Source organism: Pseudopipra pipra, chromosome 17 (assembly GCF_036250125.1).
Source record: "Pseudopipra pipra isolate bDixPip1 chromosome 17, bDixPip1.hap1, whole genome shotgun sequence".
Lineage (NCBI taxonomy): Eukaryota > Metazoa > Chordata > Aves > Passeriformes > Pipridae > Pseudopipra > Pseudopipra pipra.
In genome coordinates, this window is record NC_087565.1 from 7,191,918 (window position 1) to 7,212,113 (window position 20,196).

Consider the following 20,196-nt stretch of genomic DNA (forward strand, 5'->3'; position numbering starts at 1 on the left):
TGTGGTTTCTTTAAACCATGTCCAAAGATTTCTGAAACAAAGAGCTTGATACAAATTTTGGACACAGCAGCAAAGTTCGAAGACCATGAGTTGTGTTTGTGATTTAACACGGAATTCTGACCACGACCTGTCGTCGCTGGTTCTTCAAGACGTAGCACTGAAAGTTGCATTCAACAAATGTTTGAGAGCACAGTGTGTTTTTATAAGAACTGTTGTCTTTAGAATTACACAAGGATCAGATAAGGGGAGAAACATGATTATTTCCAAACAACGTAAAATCATCAGCATTTTCAAAGTACTTTAAAATTTGTGGTTTTGTCTTTAATTGTGCTGTTACTGTGCTTGCTCATGAGTTGTGGGTGATAACATGTGATTATCATCTGCCTACTTGATCACATGCACATTTGTGATGCTTGCAAGAGAAAACATTATCTGGCTGGTAACTGTCATATTCTGCAGAGTTTAAGAGACTGTTTCCCAGACAACAGAATAGTCAGATTGCATCCGTGAGCTGTGCACCGCCGGGTACCTGCACTCCAGTCAAACACCTGGTGGCAGCTGCTGCTCCCACTAATGACACAGACGAGATGGAACTGTTTGTACAACCAAAATCAACCTGCCTGCACTATGGAAGTCAAGGAAACTGCACAATCTAAACAATAAAAAAAAAAGTCAAAAATGTTATGTCTAACAAGTCAAACAGCACAAATCCTGAGTCAGTTTTTAAATTGAAACCAGATCATTCACTAGCCAAAAGGCATTTAAGGGCCATGTTTAAGACCTCTGCTGCCAGGCATTAATCCAAGGGCAGCTGTATAATGTGGTAAATCATTTCTCTGTGGCAATCTGAGCACCTTAAAACAGCCCAGGGAGCAGGTGGAAGGGCCAACACTGGAAGCAGCTGGAGCGCTCAAGGCGAGGAGGTGAGTTGGGCAGCTGGGTGGGATCCTGTGTGCACTGGGTTTGCATTTTGTGTGCTGTCAGGTGGGAGGGAAAGCTGATAAGAAAAATAATTATTTGCATTCAAATTATATAAACAGCACCAGAGCCTGGTTAGTGTAGGCAGTGTTAGACAGTGTGGTTCCCAACTGCAGTACTCCTATCACATGCTCCATAAGGGAGGTATATGAGGCAACAGCCCTCTGAAGGTGTGCAGCTCTAAGACTCTTAGCACATTTATGGCAGATGAATAAAATAAAAGGCATCTGACAACCAAATGTTTGTCCCAGGGCTAGTGCCAGATCATTCTATTAAAAATGCACATTTTTAATATGCCCTAACTTAAACTCTATGTTCTGAAGCAAAGATAATGTCTGGGTTTGAATTTATTGGGTGGGGCAGGATATTGATGGGATTTGGGGGTTTTTTCAAGGTGGAGGGTGTTATTCGGGGAAGGGAGAGATATTAAATTCTAGGTAACAAAATCTCAGTCTCCCCTTGATGTTCTTAGCTCTAATTAGCTAAAACCAACTGAGCTGTAGCAGTGTGGCAAATTAGCAGTTCATGTCCCATGCTATCTTTTCACATCAGGTGGCCACAGGTTTCTGAAGATCTTATCCCAAGTTTTTAATTTTTTACTTGTTAAGAATGACTTCAAGTGTGAGTGGGATAGTAAATTCATTTGCTTATAGATCCTGTGCCATTTGGTCAGAATATCCTGTAAGTTTACAGAGGGTTTGTTGGGGTGTGTCATTCCCTCTGTGGGTATTATGAGAGATCCAGGGTAGAATCTGATAGAAGATTTACCATCTTCTATACACCTCTTTCATATCTAGTTTCTGACTGCAACTCTGCCTTTCAGAGCTTCTCCAAGAAAAAGCAATTCCATGGTCAAGATGAAGAGGCCATTCTCTCTTCAGCAAAGACTACTTTAAATCCTTTTGGAATATGCATTAGCTCCTGTTAAGAGCTTCCTAATTACATTCTGTGAATGCTACCCTAGGCTTTCCTCACTGCTTCCATAATTAAAGCACCAAACACTCCTCCCTCATATTGAGTGCACAGGTTTACAACAGGACACTTGCACTCTGAATTGTTCTCAGGTTTTTCTGTCTGGAAATCTCAGTTTGCCATTACCTGAGACATTGGATCTGCTTTATTTAAGTCACATCCCTGAGAGTTATGTGGTGTAATTGTGCCTGTGGTGACAAGTATCTGCAAAGGAAGAAAAAGCTACTTCATCACAGATGAGGACTTGTGGAAATTGAAGTCTAAAAGACTGTTCTTGAGCATGTGAAGCCCCATGGACGGGGAGTGGAATACACAGATAACACATGTGATCCAGCCCCCTCTCGTGGTTTTTTCCACACAGAAGGCAGGAATCGATCCAGCCTTATTTCTTAATAAAAATATAAACACCTGCATCTTTTTCCTGAAAGCTGATATGTTACTGCTATTTCATCTCTTCTTTGGGGATGGTAGGCATTAGTCTCAGGATAGAAGATGATAATCTGTAAAAATGTTTATTTGCATTTCATATGCAACTTGACAGCCATTTTCACCAGAACACGGGGGGTTGGGGAAAGGGATTTGTTGGCCATTTCTATAATCTGATTTTTCTTCAAATTGAGGGAGGAAGAGCACTAAATACTAAAGGATAGAAAACTCCCCTGGTAGACTGATAAAGTACAGAAACAAATACAGGCATTTGGTTGTCTTACACTGATCTTTGAGGGTTTTTGGGTTGAACCAAATTGCATGATACTAACAAATAGCAAGTCAGTGTTTGTTAGTGGATGAAGTGGATGAATGCACTGAACTTAGAGAAGTGTTAAATGTCTTGCTAAAGCCAAGCTGGCTCCAGTGGTTGTTCTGGGGCGTGCAGAGCATTGGCTAAATCAGCCCTGACCACTTGTTCTGGCTCTGCAGCACTAGCAGGGCCTTTCTGTGATTTTTCCATTTCATTTCATTTATGGTTCACTGTGCAGAAAACAGGAATTCAGCTGCCCTGTTCCCTCACAGTGCTCATCCTGGCCATAGGAAGAGCTGTCCCAGAGCAACAGGAGGAGCAGCTGGAGATCAGGAGTAACTGCCCTCAGGTGGCACCTCTTCCAACCAGCTCACACAGCGTGGGCAGAGCTGAGGATGTGCTGCATAGCTGTGGGTTGGCAGCGCAACTCCCTTCACTGGGGCTGTGAGATGCTGTAGAGCTCAGGGGTCTTAAATGCTGTTTGCTGCATTCCCATCCTTCCCCTCTGCCTGGGGTCAAATGATGAGTACAGGCCTGAGGGACAAGGAATTTGGGATGACATCAGTTATGAAGAAGGGAGATGAAAGGCTCTGGAGTGGGAGGCCAGCTTGCTGGAGCAGTGGGAAGCAGCTGGTAGGACCCAACATCAGCAGTGGAACTGTTAATACCACACAGACGACATAAAACTGGTAAAGAATCTGTTTATTTTGATAAAAACACATTTTCAATATTGAAGAGGAAATCTTTTTCTCCCACTTACATTTCTTTGAAGACTCAAAGGGATGCACCAAAGCATATGAATGCTAATCCATGGTACAGTGTTCTGATGGTACTCTGTTCTGACACAGTAAATGTATCCTCATGTAAACTCATTTGCACCTAACACCATTTTTCCAGAATGTTATATGTTGTGTAATGGTGGCATTTCCTCACTGGTGTCTCCTTTGGATCCTAATCAGAGTTCTGGAAGGATTAAAATTACTTCAACACTCCTATTAAAGTATGAGCAAAGCTAGAGAAGTTGGTACCATCCTACACTGGAGTATTGCTGTGCTTTCTTTCTGAAGAGTGTTTGCTTATTAAAAGTACCATTTGGTGTGACCTTTTCATGAGATGTACTTTAACTTGCAAGGCATTAAAGAGCTGATTCTGGAAGCAGAGAAAAGGAGCTTTGCTATCCAACAAAGTTCTTGTAAGAAGTACATTAAGGAACATAAAGCCAAGCACGAACAGCCTCAGATACTGAATTTACAGTTAATGAAAGAGTGTTTATAGATGGGGTCTGTAAGAGTTGTATAATGGAAGTCATTGAATAGGTTTGTCTGGAAAAGAAAACATTGACAATGTCAATTCTCTGCCAGTTCCACCGCCAGACTGACAAAGGGAGTGGGAACTTGTTTTTCCAGCTCAAGAAAAGAGCTTTGAATGGTTTTCATTAATACTGCCTGTGAATACCAATATTTCCAACAGATGAAACTTGGATTTCAGACCAAAGAACTGGTGCAGTGTTGCTGCAGTGTGGCTGTATGTCAGAATATGAGAGGGGAAAAATATACGACAAAATACAATTTTGTTAAGTGTAAGAAACAGTGGAGACCTCAGCTGTGATGTGAAGTGCTGTGATACCTGAAGCAGGGGAAGCAACCAGAGCCCATATGCTGCCTATGGCAAGGGAGTGCAGCAGGGAGGTACAGAACTTTCCCCACTTACTCTTCTGTGTCTCAGTCACCTCTGCACAATTTGGTTCTGGTGATCCATTGTGAATGGCACTTCTGACTTGCACTCATTTCACTGAGAAGTGCAGCTTGAATCACTGCCATTGTCACCAAACCCTTTTCAGGCTAGAATTTAGTGACCTTTTGTACTGCAGAGTGCTCTAGTTGATCTCTGGAACAGGGCTTTGAACCAGGGGGATGTTTGCTCTCCTGAGACACAGTATCTGTATTTTTCTTACAGAAAGCCAAACCCACAGTCGTGAGGACCTGATTGGGTTTGACAGTCTGGACTTTTGGTACCTCTTATGGACTGCAGGAATGATCTGGACCTAATGCTGGAGATAAAGCAACTTTTGGGCTGTGAGTTATTTGTGCTTTTCAGTCAAAATTATGGCTATTTTATGAGGCTGCTTCAGGAGGACAAGTCATGTCTCTCTGCTGGCAAACACAGGTCTGGAAGAAACATAAAAACATAAGCCCTTGTTCTGCAAATAAATTCTTTGGGACCTCAGAGCACATTCAGACACAATTCCTAGAGCCATTTCAAGTATTTCTTAGTCATGCCAAGGAGATTGCTCTGCCAAAATCCATATGAAACATCTGATCACAAGGCCCACTTTGTGCATTAGTTGCCTTCAGAAGTTGTAAGTAAACAGCTCCTGAAAGCCATATATGGACTAAGGAATCTCACCCTGGGTTTCCAGAGGGTTTTATATTCTTTTGTAGATGTCCTTCATGGTCCTCAGTGTTCATCTTGGTAGTGCCTGGGACTGGACAGAATTAATTGAAAGAATATTTTCTTTGATTTCAATTATTAGACATATAATGTCAACATATAGGGGGAAAGATATTGAATGTCACAGTATTAAATTCTTGGTCATAAAGATGTACAAAATATTCTCAAGATGCAACATCACCAATGTAAAGAATTGTAATGTTTAGGATGTGCCACTTTTTCCTCTGCAGTTACAAATTTTCCTAAAATCTGGCTTTATTATTTATGACTTTGTTATTCCTCTTACAAGTCAGGTTTATAAGTCATTCTGCCCTTGATATCACTCAAATACAGAACCTTAACAAAACTCCTGTTTAAATAACCTGAAGTTTCTGTGAGCAAGAACTGCTGAAATCTAGCTCCTAATCTGCACCATATGTTGGCATGCTTCTTTCTTGGAGATGACATTTTGCTTTGCTTCCAGTAGATAACATTTCTTTTACAGAAAAATACCCTGATGAGAGGCTAGAGGCAGACTGATGGATCAGGGATGGGTCTATTTAAGGGTCACCATCTTCCCAAACTGCTTGTCACACTGAGACTTCTCAAAAGGCTTTGCATTTTTAACATCCTTTGGAAAATTCTCCAGTTGCAAAAACAGCTGGGTGGCTATTAAAACTACAATGTATTTAGAACTGATCTTCCAGAAATAACTCTGTACATTATGGTAGATCACCAGCATGTTAATGTTTAGGATGGTTCCTGTGAGGTGAGAGAGTTGGGAAAAGTGACATCAGTTGGTATCTCCGACAATAATTTATTCTCTTAGCAGCTCTCATTTAACCATTTGCTACTGACTGAATCTGGTATTGTATCATTAAATAGTAGTTTGTCTGTAACAAAGCCGATGGATTTGATGTTCAGTGTGAACAAGATGCACAGGGGACAGTCCCTGAATGTGAGGCCGGGATTTCTGGCACTGGGTGCAGTAACTGGTCTCTGGGAAGTTTCCCTCTCCCCCTTTTCCAGCGAGGCAATTTCTGTGCACTCATGAGCGCACAGCGGTCGCTCCCCCTGTGCTGCGTCCGTGAAATGATCTCCGGCAGCTTGAAGAGAAGCAAAAATTCCACAAAACTCACGGGACGTTCAATAGGGCCGAGAATTTTAGAAGAAGACGCGTGATGCCGCGCCAGCGCACATGTGGGTTTGTTTGCTGCTGCAGCTGACGGAGCGTTACCAACATCGTAAATCACTCGGGTTTGAAACGGTCCGGGACAGTTCGTGGAAACCCTTCCACGCTGGGACAGCGCGGCCGCCGGTTATGAAAGGCCTTACAAAACCCGTTACAAAAGCACTTATAAAACCACTCGCAAGCCCCGCGGGCCCGCCCGGGCGGTGTCACCCTCACGCCGCCCGCGGTGATGTCACACCGCCGCCGGTTACGTCACCGGGCTCCCTGCGCCCCCTGCTGGCCGGCCGCGGGAACTGCGGCGTGACGTCATCTGTCACCTGCGGCTGCGCTGACGTCATCGGTCAGCTGAGGCCCCGCCCCACCCAGCAGGACGGCCCGGGCGGGCTGGGCCGTGTGAGCCGCGTGTGAGCGCCGGCCCGAACCGAGCCGGGCCCACAGACACTCACACGGACACTCGCGTTTCCGACACAATGCCGGTCCCTTCCCGTCCCGCCTCGCCCGGACCGCGCCGGGCCGGCCCCGTGACGTCACGGCGGCGCGGCGCGGCGATTGGCGGGCGCGGCCGGCGTGCCCCGCGCAGGCGCGCGGTGGCGGCGGCAGACCCGGGGCGGCAGTGCCGGCAGTGCCGGCCCGCGGTGCCAGCGGCGGCTGCGGGGGAGCGGCCGCGGCCCGGCCCCGCCGCCGACATGAAGATCTGGACCTCGGAGCACGTGTTCGAGTGAGCGGGGCCGGGCCGGGCCGGGCCGGGCTGGGCAGGGCCGGGCAGGGCAGGGCAGGGCAGGGCCGGGCGGGGGGGGGGGCGGCGGGGCCGGACCCGGGCACGGCGGGGCTCCTCCGGGCCGGGGGCTGCGGTGGCTGCGCCTCCCCGGGGCCGCCCGCCCGCCCCGAGGGTGCTCCGCGCCCCCGCCCTGCCCCGCTCCGCGGCCGCGGCCTCCCGTGACCTTCCTTGCGCGTCCTTGCGGGCCCGGGGTCACGGCCCGCGGGGAAGGCTCGGGGACCTCGGCAGGGGCTGTGCCTGTGCGGGGCTGTACCTGTGCGGGGCTGTGCCTGTGCGGGGCTGTACCTGTGCGGGGCTGTGCCTGTGCGGGGCTGTACCTGTGCGGGACTGTGCCTGTGCGGGGCTGTACCTGTGCGGGGCTGTGCCTGTGCGGGGCTGTGCCTGTGCGGGGCTGTACCTGTGCGGGGCTGTGCCTGTGCGGGGCTGTGCCTGTGCGGGGCTGTACCTGTGCGGGGCTGTGCCTGTGGGGGGCTATGCCTGTGCGGGGCTGTGCCTGTGCGGGGCTGTACCTATGTGCTGTGGACGTGTGCACGGACCCACCCGCTGTGTCGGCGCTGCTCAGGGCTGTAGTGCTGCCCTCGCCTTCAAGGGGCAGCGCTGAGCGAAGCACACTGAGGCCCTTCATGGTGTTGGGGCTCAAGTGCTCCAAAGGACCTGTGTTAAAAATAATCCGAGGGAAATACTCGTTAGAGGAGAGTAACAACTTAATAAATCAATCCAGTATTACTGAAATCTGGATGAAGCACAGTGTTTAACATTATGTCACAAGGAAACGTTCTTATCAAGTTATAATATAATATGACACCAGATTAATGAGGTGTGTTGTATGTTTGACTTGCATGTGGCACTGTCCAGTCCATGAAATAGAGGTGTTTCTCTAGGAAGGATATGTGTAGGGTTGAGAAGCGGAAATGGAACTGCTTTAAAGACATAAATCAAGTGATATGTGTCATTCAGTTTTAATAGAAACCCTGTTAAAACCGAAGGTGTACAACTTTGTGTCCTGCCTCTGTTTCGTCAGCCACCCCTGGGAAACTGTGACCACAGCTGCCATGAGGAAATATCCAAATCCCATGAACCCCAGCGTGGTTGGAGTCGATGTCCTGGACAGACACGTGGATCCCAGTGGGAAGCTGCACAGCCACAGGCTCCTGAGCACAGAGTGGGGAATTCCCTCCATTGTGAAATCGGTGAGTATTTCCTCACAGAGCCAGAAAGGGATCCCTGCAGGGAAGGGAAGCTCGTGAGCCAGGTGTTGTAATAGACGTGTATCGTTTCATAACTTTAATGGTTTAAAAATACAAGCATTAATGTATCAGGAAGGCTCAAGAGCAGTACACATAGTGACTTCCAATAGCCAGAGATTGCCTGGATCTAAGATTGCTTCCACTGGGAGGATTAATCTACCTCAACTCAAGAGTTTTCTTTTAAGTTAAACCCTAATTCTGTTGTCTTGGTGTCTGTTCAATGCAATTATCACTACTTACACATTTAAAGGCAGGAAAAATTGCATAATTAATCCCATCTATGTTTGCCTGTCCTCCAGCTCATTGGCACCTGCAGAACAAGGACATATGTTCAGGAGCACTCAGTTGTTGACCCTGTGAAAAAAACAATGGAGCTTAAATCCTGTAACGTAAGTAGCTGTGTTTGTGCAACTGCAGTGGATTACAGGGTATAACAGCACCTTGTGCATTTGAAAAGGAAAGTCATCTTAAAAATAACTTGAAAATTGCATTAGAACAATACAAGTGTTACAATAATCGTGTAACACTTTGCCCTCTTTACTTTTCCATCTGTCTGATCCCACTGTGGAAATGTTCTTATAAATGTGGTAGCTAGTAAATGATGCAAAAAAATTAAGAGAAATAGATCAGCAAATGCTGAACTTGAAGATTTCTCTGTCTTGTTCTACAACCCTATACTTGGAGGAAAAGTGTAATGTTTAAATGCAATATAAGCATTAGTTTTGAAACTGCAGTTTTATTTGCTTAATCCCTTTAATATTTGTATCAAGGGGTGATCCTGTCTATTGCTCTACAGATTTCATTTACAAACCTCGTGTCAGTAGATGAGAGGCTTGTTTACCAACCACACCCTCATGAGCCACACAAGTAAGTACCTCTCTGCTCTAAGATTGCTCTGAAGTAGTACAGACTTTGCTTTGAAAATTTCCATGGTTTCCCTTGAACAGAAGATGAGGTTTACATGGCCTCTGTTATGGTAACTTTAAAAAAGGATTAAATGGACTGTCATTTCCTCCAGTGACACTGCTTCTGCAGAGCACCACTGGGACACTTCGGGTCATGCTGTAAAGGAGCCCAGTTCAGCTGTTATGGGGGGTCCTGTCTGTAACTGAGTTTGTACATCTGCACTTTCCAGCCCCTTTTTCTGATCTCTCCATCAGCCTGAGCAGAGCTTCTGCACTAGAATGCACATTTATCTGCCTTTAGTCATTAATTTTGGAGGTTTGTGTTTTGGTGGTTGGGTGGGTTTTTTTAAGGCAAATTTAGAGCTTACTGAGTCTGTACTGCTGGAAGCAGTGATAACTCTGAAGGATCATTCTGGGGATTCTGACATAGGAGTTTTTTCCTCTCATGACTGTCAGAAATGTTAAATCCCTGTTGTTGAAGGGAATGTTTTTTAATACTGTTTTCCTAGTATTCCAGATCTTGTGTTTCCACTCTTAATGTCCTGCTGCTAAAGATGGAAATGGCTGAGTGCCACTTGGACTTGGTGGGCACTCTTGGCTTTTATTTTATGAGTAGAAGCATAAACCAGTTCTGTGTTACACAACCAGGCTGGTGAGGAAATGCATTTTTTGGAGAGGAGTGAATTGCTTTCAGCAGTGCATTCTTTTTTAAACTACTCGGAATAATTCAGTTTCCTGCTCTCTGTTTCAGAACCATTCTGACACAAGAAGCAATAATATCTGTCAAAGGTGTCAGTCTCAGCAGTTACCTAGAAGGGCTAATGGCAAACACAATTTCTTCTAATGCTAAAAAAGTAAGTATGATTTTTGTGTAAAATGTGTTAACACTGGCTGAATGTCAAAGGGAATAAAAGCCTCTGTTTTACTTCTTGGCTTTGTCAGCAGTCTTAGGAAAGGGCCACATACTGCATAATAAATGCTGACTGAATGCTCAGTGTGGTGAACTTCTTCCTCTTTTTCCTCTTGTGAATGAAGATAAGAAATTATTTTTGTCAAAGGTCTCTGAATCTTCACCAGAGAAAACATCTGCACTCACTTGACAGTCTGGCACTGTCATTCTTATGCTGCCCTCTTGATGCCATCTGTTAGTTTTTGCTGTTGAAAAAGGATGTACATCCAGGCAGATCTGAAGTAGTTCTGTGGGAGTAATGACATGTTGTTTTAATTGAGAGTCTGTCCTCTAGGAATCCAAAGGTGTCTTGAGTTCAGCCTCAAGAACAATAAAACAACCTGGATAAAAGGGCTTTTGTGGATCATAATGTGAGCACTGCTGACCTAATGGATTGTTTTCATGAAATGTAAGGCAGAACATGTTCCTGCAGTACTCCAGTTATTGAAATAAAAAATACCAGAGGCATGTATTTCTGTACCTTTTCTTTTGTCATTTCCAGTAAGACAGGACCTAACCAATTTACTTCTTTACTAAGATTTATGCTAAACTTTTCTTTAACTGCAGGGCCGGGAAGCATTGGAATGGGTAATTAAAAGACTGAATGCTGAAATTGAAGAGTTTGCAGCTTCAGCAAGAGGAACCATGAGGAACTCGATGGCAGCAGCAGCGTTTGTAGAGAAATGATAGTACTTATACCTGCATCACTAACGAGGCTTAACGATCTGCAGCTTCTCTCCAAGCCTAAATACATGTATCCTTTGTTATTTAAAGGCATACCTGTGTATTAGGCACAATACAAATTTAATTTGGAGAAAAGCTGAATTCTTACTAAGGCTGAGGTTCAAAGGCTATTTAATATATTGGGTCAGCTGGACCGAATTTCGGTTACAGATGAAGAAATAATTTTCAAGTTTAGTTCCTGTATTTACATGAACACTAACTTAGAATGTTTGCAGATATGAAATAGCCTCGCTTAGTGATGAGGCTGCACATGGTGGAGGACACTGGCATGTTAGGCTGATTTCTGTGGAACTTTTATTTTGTATGTGACTCCTGGACTACCTCTTTTGGGACCAAGCCCAAAATTAAGCAGAATGGTTGTTCCAGCATTGTTCTGTTTGTTGATTTTTGACAGTTGTGTGACACAACTCGGTTTAACAGAAAGCTTATTACTTGATGCTTGAAATACAAAAGAATGTACAAAATATTTTTGATAAGCTTTTTAACTTGTTTAATGGGGTGAACTAATATGGTACTCAAATTATTTTTCAGTCAGTGTAGGTAAAACATCAAATTGTCTCTTACCTACCAAGACCTACCTTCTGTTCCTAAATGCAACATTAACGAGCTGGGCATGCAGTACCTTAAAATAAAATTTTACCTTTAACTTCTATAAGTATCTCCATTTCTAAAAGCTTATTAAATAAAGGGGTACAATAAGCATAGAGCCTTAAAATCTTGCAAGCTGCTACAATAGTAGGTGTTCACTTCAAAGAACCAATTAAGGACAAAAAACCCCTTGTGAATTTAGCTAAAGAGTACCTAAACATAAAAGGAAGTAATATTTAACAATATACATATTAATCTGATCACACTCCAAAGATAACGTGCTACATCAACTGAATATTGTGTTGTCCTTTAATTTAAACAGTGTTCTGAGTTCCAGATTAATTTCCTCACAGCACAAGGCTCTTTGTGTTCTCAAGGGTTTCATTTAATCTTCTGCAGTTCTTGGTACTCGTTGTATGTTCTTGGTACTGTCACCAGTCATTTGCTGCAGGAACTTAAAGGTCAGACCTTGCCATCCTTCCTTACATCGTGTGCCAGTGTGCTGGCAGTGCTGGTGACCTCAGCAGGGACTCTGTCCCGTGAGGCTCCTTCAGTGGGACAGAAAAATGCAGAGGCACAGCCCTGAATTAGCTGATGGTGGTATTTTGGTGCCAGAGGCTTTTCCTGGAAATTTGATTCTAATCTTACAAGTGATTTCAAGACTCCCTCTTAGCCTTTAAGAAGTGTAATGTCACCTGTCCCAGCATATTTTATTTTGCATGCCATTTCTGTTATATCAGATTGCCTATTGAGTAGTGTCTGCTGTGTAGAGAACCAGAGGTTATTTTCAGTGGTAATCACACAAGAACACATTCTTCTGTAAGGTTTGTGTTGGGGGAAGAAAACAGGTATATAGATAAATAACTTTTAAAAATTTAACTATTCTAAATATTTTTCTAAAATGAAATTATTTGAGACTACCTTACTAAATTAAAGTCATTGAGGTTTGCCATGCTTTTACAGATTATTACAAGTGAAATAGCATTTCAATTTTTAAAGTATATGTGAAACTTCTGCAAAACTGTACCATCATTTCTGATAAAAATGCTTTGCTTGAAACTCATTTTACATGTTTGGTTAGCCATTACCATCAGCTGATTTTTTAAAAATTTTTTCTTTTCCAGATTTTTCTGCACTAAGGGCTGCATAGTATGAACTCAGTTTGGCCCTGCACTGAATGTTTAATTTTTTGCAGGCATTCAACAACTTCTTGAAAGATAATAATTTTCTTTCTTCTATTTTATTTATGTGCCTGCATTCTCATTCTGTCAGAGTATGGCTTTCTGTATGTGGCGCTTTTTAAATAAAATTTTATTTGAATTGTGACTAGTTCCTGAAACTTTCTGGTCTATTTGGGTTTTATAATTACGAGGTGAGTAAGCTGAAATAAGTGAGATGAAGGTGAAGAAATACTCTGGAGTGAGTGGCTTCTTTTATTGAAATGCATATCCTGATATTGGACATTCACAGCTGCACATTTTTTACTTCTTAATAACTCTGCTTTTCTGCAAATCTGACACATTAACTGGTGACCACATTTCACAGTTTGCTGTGGAAAATCTTTCCATCCTGTGGAAAGATTTTCAGTCTACTTGGACTGAGATCTGTGTTCAAATTCCCTGTGAGGAATGGGGGATGCTATGGATGAGTGCACCAGTGGGAGTGACCTAAGGCAGTGCAGAGAACCTGTGGGTTCTGGGGTTGGAAGGAATGGAGGAGGTGGTGGGTAAGAAAGGATCTACAGCTGGAGGGACAAAACTGAAGTGAAGGATCAGGAGGAAAGAACTCGGTGGAGGGGAAGGGGAACACGAGGAACAGAAAGGGCAGAGGTGGAAGAATGTGGGGTGAATAAATCAGTGGTGTGGTCTCTGATCCATCCCTCCCATCCAATGGGTGTCAGCACCTGTTCAGTCACACAGCAGTTAACTGTAAGTGTAAAGTTGTTTGCTTTGGAAAAAAGCAGAAAAAACGTGAACCACCATTTCCTACAACGTTGCTGATGTGTCTGTTGTGGTCTCTACTTGCAGTTAAACTGCAAGTTAAACTGTGCAGTCTAGCACATTTCCAATAAATGTCTATAACTGCTAAGTAAACCTAAGCACCCATTTTCTAGTAACTGCAACCTTTTCAAGCCACTGACCCTGACAGATGGTTCAAAGGGAAGGTCAGCAGTCTGCAGGTTCACGTTTATGGAAGAATTGAAGAGTGCAGATAAAGAGCTCTTGTGTGGAAGCACTGAGTCACTTCAGAATCCTTCCCTTTCTGAATGTGAAGGTTTTTCTTTCACTTGCACAGGACCTGTTATTTTCTTTCTTCAATAATTGGACAGCTTTGCTTTATTTGTTGCTCTAGAACTAAATTATTCTAAAGGTAAGTTTATGTGTTACAACTGAGCTGAGCTAATTGCTTACCTTCATAAAAGGAGACAATGCTGTGTTTGCCATCCCTCTTGCCTGGCTGTGCTGTCCTACTTCTTCCCTTGGTCTTCACAGCCTTTGTTGACCCAAGTCAGCTTGTTGAGCCAAAAAAAACGTGACCATGAGAAGTGCTACAGTCTTTGTGCAGCCACCAGCAAGCACGGTGAGGTGCTGAAAGAGGAGAAATGTAGGAAGCTATTGGGTGGGCTGAAATTATATTGCCTCTGCAATGTGTATTACAATTATTTCATATTGCATCTACTAGAGAGAGTATTTGATGTTATTTTAACAGTAAAAATTATAGCTCTGTAACAGTACCATTGTTAAGTTAAAGTCTTCCTTCTCAGACATGTATATTACAAAAAGTTCAGCACACAATGGCTTTTATGCCTTTTCTCCAGAACAGTCTGACAGTCCTTTAATCAAAAAGTTTAAAAACAATGAACGAAAAAAATAGTATCAGCTAGATAATATACATATAGTCCAGCTGAATATATCAGCTAGAATAGAATGTAATGACCAACATATGTGGTATTTTCCTAATCATATACTCCATCCTTTTAACACCAAATTAAATGAAACAATTGCCCTTGCTGTGAACTTTGATGTGCCTAGAGCCTGTTCAACTTGTAGACACCTTGCTTTGTTTTGTTTTGGCTACTTGCCATATTTGTTTTCTAATAGGGCAAGTAGCAACATTTGAGTGAGTTCTTGTCAACAGTTTTTTGGGGGACTATTAATGTCACCTGGGTAGGTTTTAAACTTTTTTCAATGGTAGTATCAACTGTGGACAAAATGTCTTACGTTATCATGCTATTCTGTCATAACCACATTTAAAAAGTAGCATAGCCAACACAAGTCAATAAACACATTAAAAGAGGAAGTAATGGACAAGATTCTTAAAACTTGAGTGTACCTGAATTCTGCTCTGCAGATCCTGGGTCCCTCCACAGGCTATTTATGCCAGATTTTGTAGAATGGACAGCTGAGAACTTGGATGACACTGCAAAATTACTTTTGCTTTGAATCCAGGTGTCCAAAAGTTAAAAAATAATATCTTCATCTGCTTCATCAACTAACCTCCAAAATATTGTCCTGTTGTAGGAAACACCACAGAACTGCAACTCTACCTTAAGATTAGAGCTGATTTTAGGGTGTGTTTTCTGCTGCTGCTCTGTGCAGAGTGCTGTGCTTGGCCAGGAGATTTACCAGGAGATGACCCGCATTGTCATCAGCATGGCATGAATTCCAGTGGCTGTGGAACAGATTAGGGTCATCAGCAGAGAGAACAGCAGAGCTTTACCAGCACAGCCCAGTATGGCTTACCCAGGCAGAGAAAGAAGATAAACCCACAGCTACCCAAGGTAGGAAACGTTATTACTGACCTGTACATTTTATACAATGGTGACCATAATTCCATGTTTCTTCACAGTGTTGTTTCATAGGAAAAAGTGCAATAGCTGTGTCTTTTTCAATAAAGACAGAGGGAACACAGTGAAGAGATTATGGAATTTATAGTCTGTTGGACACCGGCTTTTTGCTGTATTGTAATTTGCCTTTTGTTTAAATATTTGTTCTCCCCTATAAAATGCACTTGAGAAACTTCTGAGATTAAAGATAGTCACAAAATTATAGTGGTTTTAGATAGCAAGGGATTTTTAAGGGCTTAATTATTTTTATGTTTTATTGAGAATACAGGGCAGCAAGCAAACTTGTAATTTCATCATAAACTATGCATGTTTAGAAAAATTCATTTGGTTTGCCTGTTGATCTATAAACATCGTACTCTTGAAAGAACTGCAACGTTTTTGCAGGAGCTGTAAAATTACAGAAGCATTATCAATAAATATTAAATGTACTCAAGAACTTTTTGGAGTCTTATCTTTGGTACCTAAGCTGCATTTTTTTTTTTTTTTTAAGTTTGGTAATTTTAATGTTTGCATAGTAAGACAGGGTTCAACTTCAGCCCCTGTTCAGCAGACACCTGCTCCAGTTAAGAGGTGACCTCGGTGGGAGTGCAGCCGTGGTGATTATGTTAAATCCATTACCCACGCATCTGGACACTGCTTGTGTAATAACAGGGGCAGAGCTGGGCTGTGTTCACCTGAGAAGCTGCAGCTTTCTGAGGGAGCACTTTGTTGGGCCATAAAATATGGCTGTGATGACTGAGAAACTTCCTGTGCTCTCCTGTGCCCACAGAGACAGAGACACCAGCGGGTTTCAGCTCCGCTTTGCAGCACAGTCTGGAGATGAGAGAAAGCAGCTGTGGATCAGCCTCTTGACCTCCTCATACTATAATTAGATGCACCTTTATGAACTGAAATATAAGCTGTTCCCTTTTTAATCGTATGTCTGTCTTCCATCACAGTTTCTCTTTAGGATATTTTTATTAAACAAATCAAAAATTACTGTTATTGCACCGGTTTTATGTCCAGATTTATTTTCATAAAATCAAAGTAACAAAATAAGACCTCTTTTTATCTGAAAAATAAGTAGACCTAGAAATGTGTGTCTCTTGGACACAGAATCAGTTTAGCATACTGCTGGCTTCCAAAAACAATCCTGCACATGCTGTGCAGAAAAATACTGTTTTCTTTGCCAGTTTCGTTACAATCATCATTTTTTTAGTTGATGTTATGAATCAAAAGGAAATAATCCCTCATATCTTTATAGTCAGAGGCCCAGTTTGACTTGCTGCCCTTTATAACTGTGTATTTGTTTAAAATCCCTCTCCACAGCCAGTAAGCAGCCTCAGATCTGATTATCCATCCATTATTATGGTATTTGGAAAAGAAAAGCTAAAGTGTTTTAATTTCCATTCTATTACATAACTATTATTTTATTCCAGACCTTCAGGACAGGGAGATGGCATTTGACAGGAGGGTATTCTTTGTCAGGCTGTCAAAGATGCTAAAATCTGGTTGAAGAAGAACATTTGCTCCTGCCCTGGTTCCCTGGGAAGGAGCAATGCTCTCAGTAAGTCTCTGAGCTCTTATTACTGGAGCTTTTCTGCACCAAAAGAGAAACCACTAAGAGACCTAACTAAGCAAACAGTTTAAATCTTTATTTTTAAAATAAAATCATTTGGGGTCATGCTGTCTCTTTGTTTTGTTTTGGTGTGTTAAGAGAGACCTTTAGTTTAAAATACTCCTGATTTAACAGCAGTCATGTTCCTTGGCTTTTCAGTATCATCTCTTCAACATACCTGGACCTACTTGGTCTCACTTTTTTGGCCTCCCTGGACCCCTTCAGTGTCAAGACTTCAGCCTCCTGGGAACTCTTTAAAATCCCCTTTTCAGATTCTTTGGATTTATCCAGTCTGAGCTCTTCATCCTCTGTTGAGTTCTCCAGTCTCACTTCATCGTCTCTGGACCTTTCAAGTCTCCCATCTTCAGCCTCCTCAGATTTCTCCAGTATCTCCTCTTCAATCTCATTAGAGCTTTCCAGTCTCACCTCTTCAGATTCCTGGGAGCGCTCCAGTTTCTCCTCTTCCATTTCACTGGACCTATCAAGTCTCACTTCATCAGGCTCTCTGGATCAATCTGGTGACAGTTCTTCCATCTCCTTAGATCTCTCAAGTGTCACCTCTATATCCTCCACAGATTTCTCCAGTCCTACTACTTCACTCTCTCTAGACCTCTCCACTCATACGTCTTCGTCCTCCACGGATGTTTCCAGTCACACCTCCTCAGCTTCCTTGAACTTTTCCTGTACAATCCCTCCATCCTCACCAGGCATCTCAGAGAACAGCTCCTCGACCTCTTCAGAGTCACTAGACCTCACTGATTTTAACTATTTCCTGTTTCAGCGCTCCTCTGAATTGTCCTCATCGACCTCTCAGGATGTTTCCAATCTCATCTCTACACCCTTTCTGGATGTCTCCAATCTCACCTTTCAGGATGCTTCTTCCCTCACTTCCCCAGTTTCTATGGACATGTCTAATCTCACACCCTTAGTTCCCCCAGACCTATCCACGCTCACATTCCTGGATGTTGCTAATCGCAACGCTTCAGCTTCCCTTGATCTCTGCATCTAACCCCCCTAACACATCCCCTCTCCCTGCAACCTCCCTCTGTCTTTCTGAACTCTCCTCCTTTATGTGCTCTCTCCTAAGTTCTCTCTCTGAAAATTCCTACCTGAGGAAATTTTAGGGCTTTCCAAACATCTCCTGGCATCTGAACAGAACTGGGCATGGAAACAGGTCGTACAGATCTATCCTGGTGCCTTGTAACAGCTGCATAAACACCAATATACATTCTGGATTTTTTGTAGAGCACAGTTTCTGTACCACTCCCAAAGGTTAAACTTTTTCAATTCATGCCGAATTTTTATCTGTCAGGACCAACAAACAGCAAATAGAGCTGAATGTGCAAATAATTGCATATCTCCATTATGGATTAGTCATATATCTCCATTATGGATTTAAATCTGACTTAATTTCACAGAATTGCAGGTAGAGGCATTTCACAGAGAGGTACAGAGAGAGAAGATAATTGTGGAGAAAAAAGCAGGTGAGAGACAGGAGGTAGGGAGAGGACTCAGAGAAGGTGTGGGGCAGGAACAGAGGGACACAGAGCTGGAAGAAAAATGTCCAACACTGCTATTTTGACCCGGGGTGCCCATGAGGCTTAAAATAATCTTACTGCTAATTATTTTACCTATCAAATCATCAGATGTTGCCATTAAAGCAGCATTTATATGTAACATCCCCTTTATCAACATATGTAAGTACTGCAGTTACCTGTCTTGCATCCAGTGTGCTGCTTAGGTAGCAGAGAGCGGCTTCCCTTTGGTGCTGTCTTGTATCTTTTTGTTGTCACTGCTGTAGTTGGGGTTTGGAAACCAAAATATGTTCCCTTTCAATATCATAACACTGGCACCTTTCTGGGCTAAAAAGGCAGAAACATATTTGTCATAGCAAGTATTTTTTCATTGATTTAATTTTTGCAAGTTGGAAAACTTTGTTCCAATATGCCATGTCTATCTCAAAATTAGGATAATTATGACTCATACAAAAATAAATAAGGAAATAATTGCATGAAATAAAAATTATTTTCTGCCTCCTTTACACTAGTTGTTTTTTTAAAATTAAGTATGAACACTTGCAAGACATGAATTTAAGAAATTAACCCCAAATTCAGTAGGAGCAGATATGTTTAGCAGTTTAAAAAAAAACAAAAATCACAGGTCCAGATCTTACTGTCATATGCTGTCCTGCAGAAAGACTGGAAGATATTTGGTGAAGAGTTGTTCTTTTTGTTCTGGTAACTCTGTCCTGACCATGTGTGGTTTGTTTATTGCAATGGTTCTGGACTAAATGAGATCTCTTAATAAAGTTGAAAGTTACCCTGTGCTTTAAAAATGGTTTGTCTCTGGACCGAAGGAAGCAAGAGAAGAGGTATGCAAAAGTGCAAGGATTTATTAAAAACCCAAGTCCTTAAGTCCTTAATTATTTAAATGAACATTAGGTTAGGACCAAATTGATCCTTATCAAACATCATTAGAGTCTTGTAATAACTTTTTGCTTATCATATATGGAAAATTTTTCCATTGTGTCAACAGCTGACAATAGCTTCTAGTTTGCTATGTCATCTTTTATGGATTTGTTTAGAGCAAATGACCGGATACAATTTCAGCTGTTTGCAGAGTCTCACATCCAGAGGAACCCCACGGCAAGGCACCATGTCCAAAGGGGTAAAAAAAACCTCCAAATTGAAGCTAGTCTGCTTAAAAAAAAAAAAAAAAAAAATCAACATTGGCTCCAGATGCCTGTAAATCCTTTTCTTTTAGCGTTTCATCTAGACATGGCACAGAGGGGTAAGTAATGACAACTGATTTAAGCTGCACAAAACATCCCTTTAACCACTTGCTCGGATTCTTAGATTTCAACGGGACTGCTGCGGAACGAGTTAATGTGTAACTAACATAAGCGCTGGATAACTAGCCATTTGCCTCACAGAAGACTTGTGCTTTAATTTCTGTCCTTTAGTTAACTGACGTGTGCTGTGTTTCTAGCGAATCACCGTCCCTGAACCACGGAACCCCACATATTCACTCCCGTGATTCTGGACAGCGAGGCCACACCTGGAGGCGAAGCCGGGACCTTCCCAAACCGGGATGCCCACACGCCTTTCCCAGGCAGCTTTACCAGGCTGAGCTGTAAGACTCGAGGGCAACACCGCCATGGCCCCACCCACCTCCCCCTCAGGGCCGCGGGTCCGCCGGGCCCGAGGAGAAGGGGCGGGGCGCCCCGGGCG

The 20,196-nt window shown here is 42.9% G+C and overlaps 1 protein-coding gene and 1 long non-coding RNA gene across 4 annotated transcripts; one reads left to right on the plus strand and one right to left on the minus strand.

Annotated features, from left to right (window-relative positions):
- The first annotated feature begins 6,870 nt into the window (after positions 1–6,870).
- On the plus strand, positions 6,871–12,848 carry PRELID3B (PRELI domain containing 3B). The gene is made up of 6 exons (XM_064674116.1): positions 6,871–7,029; positions 8,111–8,279; positions 8,636–8,725; positions 9,133–9,203; positions 9,993–10,095; positions 10,758–12,848. The coding sequence occupies exons 1-6, from the start codon at positions 6,998–7,000 to the stop codon at positions 10,875–10,877; spliced, it is 585 nt and encodes a 194-aa protein (XP_064530186.1). The 5' UTR covers positions 6,871–6,997; the 3' UTR covers positions 10,878–12,848.
- LOC135423648 (uncharacterized) lies at positions 7,813–20,191 on the minus strand. 3 transcript variants are annotated; one of them, XR_010434867.1, is made up of 5 exons: positions 20,024–20,188; positions 18,681–18,828; positions 14,856–15,034; positions 13,934–14,110; positions 7,813–8,313 (listed from the first exon to the last, which is right to left on the minus strand). It is a non-coding gene; the product is annotated as an uncharacterized LOC135423648 (long non-coding RNA). The 3 variants fall into 3 exon arrangements; XR_010434868.1 differs by lacking the exon at positions 7,813–8,313 and adding an exon at positions 10,221–10,438 and having other exon boundaries at positions 14,856–15,194; positions 20,024–20,191; XR_010434866.1 differs by lacking the exon at positions 7,813–8,313 and adding an exon at positions 10,221–10,438.
- Between the last annotated feature and the right edge of the window lie 5 nt (positions 20,192–20,196).

Excerpts from the sequence above, each read along its gene's own strand:
- PRELID3B (XM_064674116.1), top strand. The coding sequence starts at position 6,998 with ATGAAGATCTGGACCTCGGAGCACGTGTTCGA. Across the intron at positions 8,280-8,635 it reads TTCCCTCCATTGTGAAATCG|CTCATTGGCACCTGCAGAAC; the intron begins GTGAGTATTTCC and ends CCTGTCCTCCAG. Across the intron at positions 8,726-9,132 it reads TGGAGCTTAAATCCTGTAAC|ATTTCATTTACAAACCTCGT; the intron begins GTAAGTAGCTGT and ends ATTGCTCTACAG.